Raw genomic sequence first — 11,937 nt, 5'->3', positions numbered from 1 at the left:
GACCTGTGTGTTGAGCGAAAAACAAAGATTGCTGTTACTCTTCCAGGCACAAATAAAGTTTTTTATCGAGCTGAATTTAATTCCTGTTGGGTCACTTTAAAGGGGCACTATGTAGTTTTGGAGAAGAAATTCAAACTCTGAATTTTGATGTTTGCAATATTAATGAGGTAATGATAAAAAAATGATTTATCTTTTTCCATAACTGAATAAACAAGCCGTTCTCAGGGGAAAATAAGCTCCCCAGAACCACTGTTTGAAGCTAGAAAGGTGGCAGGGTCCGCCACATATAAACAAAGAAAAAACAGTATGAAATTGTGTTTGTGTTTATTCAGTTTATTCAATCATGAAAACAAAGACAGTTTGTTTATGTATTTTATTTGGGCATATTTCAATCCGCTGACTGAAATTTCATCCACAAAACTGCATGGTGCACCTTTAAAGCAACATTATGTAACTTTTTTACCTTTAAAGGGATAGTTTGGGTCTTTTGATGTGGGGCTGTATGAGGTACTTATCCGTAGTCAGTGTATTACCTGCAGTAGATGACCGTCAGCTCTCCCTAGTAAGCGAGGAAGAAGAGCCTTGTACTGTTGTAAACCAAACCAGCAGCAAGACGTATTTTAGCCACCCCCATTATCTGGCTCTATCAGAACAGATTTATGCATTATGATCTAACAACACATGGCTCCGTGGTTAGAGCACTGGTCTTGTAAACCAGGGGTCGTGAGTTCAATCCTCACTAGGGCCTCAGTCTGTCTTTAAGTTTGTCTTTCTATCACAGTACATACTCTGTCCTGCTAATGGAAACAGGTTTATGTGCTCTCTGAATATGACTGAAGAGAAAAGAAAAAAGCCTTACTAGTTCTCTGCACTCTCCAAACGTGATGTGACACCAAAGATAAGATGAGCAGATTTTCTGACAAAGATCTTTCAATGTCTGCAACAAGATGCTGAAATGTTTTGTCCACTGGGTGGCAGTGTTGAACTATTACCATCAACACAGATTTCAGTAGCTGGTTCTTTAAAGGGTCAGTTCCTCCAAATAAAAAATACACATACACTGTATATGAATGTTTTTCACTTACCTCTTGTTGTTTGGCCACACAGAGAAAGTCATCAAATAGTCTTAATGTATTTTTCCATAAGCTTGCAGGTACAATTTGAAATAATATATATAGTTGCTGTCTTATTTGAGGCTGTGTCACACTGATTGAGTCTGACACAGATTGCTTTATTATCTGTCATTATAATCCTGGATCCATCCCTTTATCTGGATCTGCACCAAAACTTAATGGGGTCTGTTCTGGGCTGAGACTCATCCTCCATCCAAGTTTAATTTTCCATTATCAAGAAGAAAGATTTGTGCATTGTAATGTGCCATTTCATGGCTCTATAGCTCAGTGGTTAGAGCACTGGTCTTGTAAACCAGGGGTCGTGAGTTCAATCCTCACTAGGGCCTCAGTCTGTCTTTAAGTTTGTCCTTCTTCTCAAACTACTAAATAATGTACCATCTATACCATCAGAGATAACTGTCAATCATGTGGTTTACTAGCCCTTTAAATGATTACAGACCCTGAAAATGTATAAACATCTCATTCCCATTCATATCCTCTTTAATCGCCAGTACACACATGCAGAGCAGTTTTCTTTACTTCTTGACTTCTTCTTGAAAAAATCAGCAGATATTCCAACAAATCATCTCAGGTGTCACCGACGTTGTTTTACTTCTTTTCTAGAGTCTGCACAGATTTACGTTTTGATTTAAACATCTCCAATATGTTTCATCCAAGAGGCTGCATCATTCCTCCTGACTGGTGAAGCCTCTTTAACTGGAGGCATTTTAACCTCTCCTGGCTGGTTCACGTGTCGATGTCACCTGAGGTCACATGTGAGCCTTTAGGTCACATGGCAGTCATGTGAGAGTCATCGAGTCCCATGAATCAAGGTGTGAATTGGTGTGAAACTGCCAGTGAGTGGATGTCAGGACAACAAACGTGAGAAGCTCTTTTTATCTGCAAGCCACTTTAAACCAGTGTGAACGCTGCTGCCCTCAAAGGAGCGTCTCCTGTCCTAAAGATTAGGAAGAGCACAGTGGTGGAGGAAATACTAATTACCAAGACCTCAATGTAAATGTAGTCTATTACAAAAAGAAGCAAGTGAAAGCACATAAATATCACTATTTATTTACTGAGCTTAGGTATCGATCCTTTAATATGAAAATCGATCCTGGAACAGAGACGTTTGGGATCAGATGCATCGATATTTCTGGATTAATCCACACACACCACTGTTGTTGTAAACGCCAGTGTGGGTTATATCATTTCATCTAATATATTATATATTACTTTAAGTAGAACTAGTTTTAACAACCAATTGTCCAATTGTCCCCAGTCAAATGGTCACAAGATATATCTGAAGGGTTGTGATGATCATGTTGGAAATTAAGAAAAAATAAAGTCTTTTGGATATAAATCTGTATAATTTTGTGACATATTACAGAAATATACCTTTCTGGGTAGTTTAGAGAAAGAAAATCATCATCTTCAGTGAAACTACTAACTCATAATATGAGAAAGGCTCCCAAACACAGTCACAAGCCAAAAAGTTGTGGACCACTGGTTCAAATATGTAAATGTATACTAATGCATTGTATGTTGTGTCATGTGTCGCTTCATTTAACATCTTAAATGAAATAAGTAATTAGTAACCAAACCTGTTAAATAGCGTAACATTTCTCGGATTTATTGTATAACATAGCATAAAATCAAAATGTACAAGTACAAGTTCCTCAAATTGTACTTCAGTTAGTAACATTGCTCTTGGGGGGGTTTTCGTATTTTACATGAATAGTCAAAGAGTAACTGAAAAAAGTATTCAAAGGTTGAAATTCCCTGTCTGTTTTATTTTAGTAACACTTTTCATTCCAAACATAGCAACATGACGTATGAGCTCCTAAACTCATAACTCACTTTCTTAACATAAGCAGCCCTGTTTACCTCAGTGTGCAGTAACAGTAGACAATGGTATTATGTAACTTGATTTTGAGATTGTAGAATTAGGTCAGCATACTCTTCGTAACACTGACCTCACTGGTTATTAAACAACAACAGTTGATTAGATAAGGTTCAAAACAAACTGAGACTGATTCAATTGTCTAGTATACATCAATAGTCGATGAAATATATGCAGTATGATGCATATGTACAAGGCTCTATAGCTCAGTGGTTAGAGCACTGGTCTTGTAAACCAGGGGTCGTGAGTTCAATTCTCACTAGGGCCTGTTATTTGCTTTAAATTCATCCTACTACCTTCATATGAATTCCTGTTAATGGAGAAATTGCATGGCGTCTATCATCTCTGGATATCAGTGAGGCAAAAAAACACAATATGCGAACCAGCATATAATTCATCTTCAAATACAATGCCACACTGACAATAGAAGTAGTCTAACATTGTAATCCATTACAATTTAAAGTCCTGAATTCATAGTTGAACTTTATTCAATTCAGTTCAAACTGTTGTGGAAGCCTAGAAAATCATTGAGGTTTCCCTCATTTGCATTTATGCCGATATACACAAAAATATGCAGAGTTTAAACATGTCATAAGAACAATATTTAGTAAAAAACGATTGCACACTGAGGTGAAGTGTCTTGATAAAATTCCATGTATTCGGTGCACAAAAACTAAAGGCAGATACAAAATATATATACTCTAGTGTTCACAGCAAAATTTGTATATTTTGCTGCGAACACTAAAGTATTGTCAGCAATATATACATACATACTGGGGATTGTGACGTTACCAAAATCTGAAGGATCAGAAGATCCACAGGCTTGTGTCGGCACGCGAGAGACAGGGAAAGTCTCATTTTTTACGTCAGGTTACAATCTGCTCACATATGGAGATATAAACTGATTCTTACACACAGCCTTTCAGGTCTCTGTCATGACTGCTGCGGAGTGGTCATAGCTGAACAGCGATGTCTTCCGGCACCTGCTTGAGTTTCTTGAAATTCAAGAAACTCAAGCAAGCCTAGTTGCCTCCATATAACACTGAGATATCTTTGATCTGATATTTTCAGCTGAAATCAGTTGTTGGAAACTGTTTTAATCTTACATTTTCCATCTGTTCTAAATAAAGTTTATGCATTTTGACAGTTTGTTTTGAGTGTCTATACCTCAGTGGTTAGAGCACTGCTCTTGTAAACCAGAGGTTGTGAGTTCAATCCTCACCATGGCCTGAGTTTGTATGTCTGTCATTCCTCTCCAGAAGTGGAGGGACACCAAAGATAAAAAACTACCAAACCAACAGTAATACGTCACCATTAAAAGTACTACTTTGGGGTTTTCAAGACCCATTAATGTACGTTACAAAAAAAAAAGAATCGCAAGCTTCCATACTAAGTTTCCAATTGGAACTGAAATGATAAGTCAGTTAATTAACTAATCGTTAGTTATTAAATCGACAAAAAAAAATAAAATCTGCAACTATTCAAGCAAATATGCCAAATATTTCTCAGGTTCAGTACGTGATGGTTGTAACTGATGGTTGTTATGTAATAGTTTAATCCAAAGCACTTAACAAGTGTTAATAAAGGGATAAGAAATAACCCTTTTTTTCAATTCTGCTCTTTTTCTTGTTTAATAGTAAATACTTTGAGCTCGTCAGGCCTCTAAAGTCCGTCAAATAAACCAGTCTGAAGAGAAGAACTCATAACTCATGTCCACACCTTGTGATGAGGGCGTCACAAGTAGACATCTCGTCGTTTTAAACCAGGTTGTGAAACCCTGATCTGCACAGAAAATACATTATTCTAAACACATGTGACCACTTTGTTGGAAGTGTTTAATCACCAGTATTAATGAAAAGCTTGTCTAATAAAGAAAAGAGAAAAATACATTCACACGTAGCTACAGTAAGGAAAAACTAAGCTTTTTGATACTTAATTAGCTCTTTTTCCTCAAGCTGTATAAACTTCAAATCACCCAAAGACATTAATACCAAAACTTGGCAATGAACCAGTTTGCAAATGAACACAGGCGTCGCCTTGATACATTTATTAATGTATTTATTTCAGTGAATAAAATATGTCTCTACATAAAACAATGTACAATATCACAATATTATAATTGCACTTTATATACACAATGAAAAATAAACATGTGTGACCTATATATATATAAGTTATTAAACAAAGAAAAGCAAAAAGTAATAGTTTGACATTCACATACATGAGGTGAGAACATTACATTAAGATTTTAAGGACAGCTGCCTCGGTACAACATTCAATTTGTACATAACAACTGGTATTTTGGTCAGTCATTAACAGTCATAAGTAATAGTTTTAAATACGTTTGAGGTATTTATGGCATGATTAATAATTTCTTTGTCTTTTCTATTTACAGAGCAGCAATACAGGGAGTCACTGGACCATCAGGGGCCGTTGGCAGCAGAGGTATCATCTCTTCGTCACTACGTCCATAAGAGCTGAATATGGAGCCTGAGAGGGAGGGAGGAAGAAATTCATTAGTTACAGACAGAAAATATAAAAACAAACAAAAAACTATAAGTGAACAGTATAGTAATATATTCCAAACAGGGTACAAATGCCAGAGTGCTATACTGAGCCCACTCAGCTACTAAAGCTCGCTCCGATTGTGGTTTTCGTTGCTGTTTTGTAAATTGAAATTATTATTAAAGAAAATGTTGACTGCACAATGTAATGGATGTAAAACAACGAAACAATCAGCGTTAACATTGGTTCTCTAAAAACCTCGCTATCGCTATACAGCGTTGTCTGCCACCAGGCATGTCATCAACTGGGAAAAGGATGTCATGAGATAACTTTTGTTGGGAATCGGAGCTATATAAAAAAAAATTAACTTGACTTAAAAAGGCTTTCTCCTCACCTTATCTCTTGATGAAGGCCACTGGCAGTTCTCTGCTGGGAACCAAAAGTCCTGAATGGATCACGTCGAGCGGCTCGTTATCTGTTGCCACGATCTCGTAGTCTCTGACCAACTGTAAGAAAGATTCAATTAGTCAATTAAAGCTTCAAGAGAGTCGTGTGACAGAGAAATATAAAACAATCTGTCTGTAGTGATATAAATCTGGATGAACCAGCTACTAGTACACTGCTTCCATGTGACTGTACTGATCTAATCGAGTCTGTAGACTGAACTGAACCGTTTGATCTTACCCAGCACATGGCCAGCTGCAGCTGCAGCTCTGCCAGCCGCCGGCCGATGCACATCCTCTTTCCGATGCCGAAGGGAACGTGGGCGAAGGGGTTGATGGAGCAGTTCTCCCGCAGCCAGCGCTCAGGTTTGAACTGCGTCCTGTCGTCAAAGTACTCCTCATTGGAGCCCAGCGCGTGGAAGTTTATCATTAAAACTGTCTGTGAATGAAGGAAAAAAACAATTAAAGCATTCAGAACTTTTAAACACTTCCAAAAGTCCAATAAAGAGCTTGTTACTGTAAGTCTGATCCTTCTGTGCATTTTGCTGAATTGCACATGCTACTGTATTAGAGTTGCTCCATTCAGACTTTGTACAGTATGTGAGCGGGGTTTTTATAACATACTTCATTCAGACATCAGTCAAATGTAAATTAATACAAGACTGTAATCTGCTCATGTCAGGTGTATGGTAAACTAAATAAGCCACTTACTCCTTTGGGAATGGCATAATCTCCCAACACAGTGTCTTTGTCCAGGGTCCTGCTGGTGAACGGGACTGATGGCGATAACCTGAAAGAAAAAGCATATGGGAATATGGCCTCAGTGAAGCTGTAGCAGGGCAATGACACACATATCTAAGCTGTTTAACGGGAGCTAAACATACTCCGATGATGTGTGATATAATCTCCAGTCGGAGGTCATGTACATTCCCTGGCTGATGTGGTTATGGTATTAGCCTTAAGTAACATATCAGACAACTTGTGACTGCACGAGAAGAAGGGAGAAAGCGGACCGTGTAAGAGTTAGAAAGAGATTTGAACGTGACCACACGGAGGATTTTTAAGCTGGGACGACTGGTTGTTGCTGGTCATGCCACCGTATCTCATGAAGCTTGTTTTCGAGCAAGTCATGTGTGCGAGTTTTGCCTCTTAATCTCCGTGGGTCAAATCGGGGAGTCTGACTTTGAAACAGAAAAATCTAATTTATCGGTGGATGTACGGCTACAACTATTTTTAGCTCTCACTGCAGTCTTGTTTATCGCCTGCTAATTGTTTCTCATAGTAGCAGGCAGGAGCTCAGAGCAGCTGACCCTGTTTTACTGTACCTCATAGATTCCTTGAGGCAGGCCTTGAGGTAGGGCATGCTCTTGAGGTGCTCCCCACACGGGTCCTCGCCAGGAGCCACCACCGCTCTAATCTCCTCCAGCAGCTTCCTCTGGGCGCCAGGGTTACGTGACAGGTTGAAAATAGCCCACAGCATACTGTTGGCGGTCTGAGAAAGGTAAACACGGTAGGAGAAAGAGGAAAAGAGAGGGAGAGAGAGGAGAGGAGATGTCACTTAGTGAGGCGGCTACTCTAAGTGCATTCCTGCGTGGGGTCCTGAAAGGAGCTGAGGAATGTTTGGGGTTCCTCAAAGGCTCCTCAGTTACATCGACGCCACATTCATTTTCCGCTTTGACGCACTGTAACTGCAGCACCTGTTTGTTTTAGAGGCTGAACGGGTTTTTTTTTTTCTCTCTCTCCCTACTCGAAGGAATATAGGCGAAAGGTAAAACACTTAAAAGGTTAACCCGTGTTCATAGCTGCGTACATGGTGGTGTGCCGCAACTGTGATGAGATAATCTTTTTATTTCTCTAAGAGCATAAGGTGTAAATAAACAAAAAGCTAGAATAAAATAGTTTGTGGAAATACACATATCTGCTTTCTGTGGAAGTTAGGTGAAAAGATTTCTACCACTATTTTACAGTATCTGTTCATTTACAAAATATGCCCAGAATATTTGTTTAAAACACTCAAAATATGAGCCAACATCATCGGCAGAGTGTAAGAAACTTACTTAACAAATTACACCTTTAAGTGTTACACTACAGCTAACAGCTAGTTAGCTTACATGTAGATCAGCATAAACACTGAAAAGGTAGGAGGATTCTACTACCAGAAGAGAGAGCCAGGTTAACTGTTTTTATGCTAAGCTAAGCTAACTGACTGTAGCTTCATTTTGAGCTGACCCATTGAAGTGTGGTATCAATCTTCTCATCTAACTCTCGGCAATAAAGCTATAAAGGATATTTCCAAAAATTCCCAAAACTGCTCCAGCAAACTAAAAATATGTCTTTGTGGTTCAAAGTGTTGCTCACCGTCTCAACTCCTCCGATCTGTAGCTCTGTGATGGCTGCATACAGCTCCTTCTTAGACAGGTTGCTTTGGTGTAAGATGTCACCGATTAAGTCGTCAGGATCTCTGTCGGCGTTCCTCTTCAACTTCTTGTCTATGTAGACTTTGGCTGAAGAAACACAAAGCAGTTCAGATAAATATTAATGTAAAATTCTATACTGAAATGTGTTTCTTTCATGTTCATGGCTACTTTCAGCTTCCTCTTTGTCAGTGCAGTTAGTCTGGAAGTTCATGACAATAGACAGTTTTTTGTAACACATATATTAAATAATGTGTTTTTTTTAACTGATGCACCTGCATTAATGGAGCATGTTGCTTTAAAGTGCTGATTTTCAGGCCTTTTGACTTTTTGATCTGGCAACTATATGATGATCGATGACTCATTTAAAATGCCAAATATTTGCTGGGACTAGCGTCTCCAACTCTAATTAATCTGTTTTACAATGTTGTACAGAATGAGATTCTTTGGGTTTTGACTAAAGACAAAATAAAACACTTGCGGGCTATATTGAGCCTCATGGTGGTCCAACTTTGGCCTCGCTCTAAAGAAAAAATAAAAACTACCTCAAGCAGCATAAAACATACTTTTTCTCGTGAAGTTTGCCATTAAATGTTGGGACAACTTGGGAAGTGCGTGTTTATGCTCCATCCAATTAACATCACAACCATCATCATCTTCTACCACCCTCTAACGCCCCCTCCAACCTTCTGCTACTACAAATATTTGGCAGATTTCCCCCCCTTAGGTCATGCGGTTTACTACGGCTCTGGCCCCGAGTGCCAAGTACACAAAAAACACCGAGGCAACCCGGTTCAAATCCGCCCACCCTCTGTTCTCGTCTATCTATCTAACTATTGGCTGACTGGAAGTGAGCTCAAACTGGTTTGTGTCGTCGCAGAGAAATGGAGACAAACTGTACCAGAACTTTGTGAAATGAAAGTAATCACATATATTTGTGTGTGTTTGTACCTGTGCTGAAAATGCGGTCCCATGCTGCCGTGTGGTCCTGCCATGTCTTGGTGTTGAGGCTCTTGTGGAGCTCCACCGGTGTGACCATCATCATGCCGAATGTGCTCATCATCTACAGAAAGAAGAAAAAGAGAAAACAGGATTAAATCTAGTCATCGTCACCTCCACTGAAAATCTTTGATGCAATCCTTCTAGTTTTTTTGGTTTCTTTGCACCCACTGCCCTGTGAGACCTTTGTGAGCCTTCACTAATCATCTCTGATGATATTGGTTTGCCCCAGTAAATATTGTGAGAGTGTTGCATCCACGACCTGATGAACTACAGGTTCAGCCGGTCTCACAGATCTACAGTACACACTGCTGCTGCTGCTGCTGCTGCTGCTGTATGTGTGGAATAACAACAGGTGTACTCACTGTTTTCACCGCTGTGATGAAGTTCATGGCCTCCTCGTTGACTCTCTCTTGCAGGAGACCAAATCTCTTGTCGTAGAGGACGAGGCAGATGGCTGAATGACAGAAAAAAGCAAAAGAATGAGATTTAGAATTGGATCATTTTAAGAGAACTTGAAAAGAATAATTTCATTTTAAATTCAATATTTCTATCTATTTCCGTTACAGACTATGAGATTATAGATTATAGATTATAAACCTTTATTACGAAAACATCCAGTTGCTTTCGAGGCACACAATAATGTTTTGTACGGCCGAAAGGATATATTGATTAAAGAGAAAATGATTTTTTTTTCTACTTCAACTGAATGTCTTTGAGTTTGGGGCTGCTGGTCTAACAAGACATTTTAAGACTTTGTTTTTTTCAAAATTGAGACATTTTATGGACTAAACAACAGATAGAGAAAACAATCAGCTCATTAATGAGATTTGCTTTCGAAGCACACATTTATGTTTTGTATGGCAGAAAGGATATGTTGATTAAAGAGAAAATGATTTTTTTTTTTACTTCTACTACTTCTCTTTGGGCTGCCTGTCTAACAAAACAAGACACTTTAAGACTTTGCTCTACACAAATTTGAGACATTTTATGGACTAAACAAGAGACATTTACTGTCTTCTACTTCTACTGAATGTCACAAAACATTTTCTCAATTTTTTTGACATTTTATGGACTAAACAAGAGACAGAGAAAACAATCAGCTCATTAACTGCTAACACCAATAATCCTCACATGCAGCTCTCATGAACAAAACTGAAGAGAAACAGTTGAACTCACTCTCAAACGACCATTTATTCAGCTCGAAGTACAAGTCCTCAATCTTTCCACTGACGTTAGTTTTCCCAATTCTGCTAACAAAGTCCACCAACACCTGAAGTCACAAAGAAAATCTGTCAGTCCTCGTCGATTTTATCCAACACAGCGCGTGCTTTCTTTAAAGTTTCTGATCCTTACCTCGTTTATTTTACGATCGAGCTTCACCACCTCTGTCGGCTTCATGAGCTTCTGCTGAAAAGCGCTCCTCACTCTCTGCCAGTCCTCCCCCTCCCTGCAAGAATCAGCAGTTTGGGATTCAGATTTTAAAAGAAATAAATAAATAAGACGAGTTGTGGACAGATAAAGGAGAAAAAGAAAAGAAAAGAAAAGAAAAGAAAAGAAAAGTGTGCTTACAGGATGAGGAGACCGTACGCCTCGTCCCTCAGGTCTCTGTATGCTGTCCAGGGTTTGATCTCCAGCCTCTGAGGGTAACTTCCCTCCTTCCTGTAGAGCGCCTCCAACAAGCAAGGTGCGCCAATGTTCACCGACTCAAACGAGCCCAGCTTCAAGCGGAAAATCTTGCCGAATTTCTTGTGATAATCCACCTGAAACAGAGCCGGTGATCAGATTTGAATCGAAATACATTGAGCATGCTTTATTTATTTATTTATTTTAGTATGCGTTTTAAAAGCAGAAAAAGAAGATCCATTCCAAAACAAAACAAAAAAACAGGCAAGTAGAGAGAAATTTGACTGATTTTACTGTACCAGTGCCTCATGCTGTCTCGTCAGGCCTCCCTTACGGAGAAGTTCAACCAGACTGCCGACGAGGGGCCAGTTGGTGGGTCCCGGGATCGCGTCCAGGCTGTGCGCTCTGGAGGCAGCGTGAGGGCAGCGCGCCACCGACACAGCATCCTTCTCCTCCAGGACGCACACTGAGGATGTGGGTTTGAAGTGCTGCAGCCCCACGGACTTCTTCTTCAGCAGCTCCAGTATCTGGGGGACCTTCTGGATCTGCGCCCTCATCCTTAAAATCTGTAGTAGAATAATGTAATGTTTCACCGCAGCTCTTCTTTATTATCTTTGGGGGAGGGAGGGTTGGTTTTAGGGGGTTTCTCGTGTTTCTTGGAAGTGTCACACCTTCACGCCAATATATATACCCCGAGAGTGTTTATTCCTGCCGTGCACCGAACCAATCAGGGGCCGGTCCTGCATGGTGTGGCCGTCGAGCCCACCATTCATTTATGGATGCACGTTGGGAGGATCGTATGACCCCAGGAAGACCGAGGAAGTGCACCCCCCCACCCCCCCGCCTTTATAAATAAACACACAGGCCACATCGGAGGTGACGCGGTTCGCTTGAACCATGTTTCAGAGCGACCCGCGACTGGATGAACCGAAACTTTG

At 39.8% G+C, this 11,937-nt stretch overlaps 1 protein-coding gene and 2 non-coding genes across 3 annotated transcripts; 2 read left to right on the top strand and 1 right to left on the bottom strand.

Annotated features, from left to right (window-relative positions):
• Window positions 1–1,386: 1,386 nt before the first annotated feature.
• trnat-ugu (transfer RNA threonine (anticodon UGU)) lies at window positions 1,387–1,459 on the top strand. The gene has a single exon. It is a non-coding gene; the product is annotated as a tRNA-Thr (tRNA).
• A 1,748-nt stretch (window positions 1,460–3,207) lies between these two features.
• Window positions 3,208–3,280, top strand: trnat-ugu (transfer RNA threonine (anticodon UGU)). The gene has a single exon. It is a non-coding gene; the product is annotated as a tRNA-Thr (tRNA).
• A 1,773-nt stretch (window positions 3,281–5,053) lies between these two features.
• cyp24a1 (cytochrome P450, family 24, subfamily A, polypeptide 1) lies at window positions 5,054–11,723 on the bottom strand. Its single transcript, XM_073468143.1, has 12 exons — window positions 11,299–11,723; window positions 10,946–11,136; window positions 10,730–10,823; window positions 10,553–10,646; window positions 9,739–9,830; window positions 9,326–9,437; window positions 8,319–8,464; window positions 7,286–7,452; window positions 6,672–6,750; window positions 6,202–6,399; window positions 5,912–6,023; window positions 5,054–5,502 (listed from the first exon to the last, which is right to left on the bottom strand). The coding sequence occupies exons 1-11, from the start codon at window positions 11,554–11,556 to the stop codon at window positions 5,913–5,915; spliced, it is 1,542 nt and encodes a 513-aa protein (XP_073324244.1). The 5' UTR covers window positions 11,557–11,723; the 3' UTR covers window positions 5,054–5,502; window position 5,912.
• Window positions 11,724–11,937: the final 214 nt, after the last annotated feature.

This window comes from Pagrus major, chromosome 6 (genome assembly GCF_040436345.1).
Source record: "Pagrus major chromosome 6, Pma_NU_1.0".
NCBI lineage: Eukaryota > Metazoa > Chordata > Actinopteri > Spariformes > Sparidae > Pagrus > Pagrus major.
This window is presented reverse-complemented; position numbering and strand designations above follow the sequence as displayed.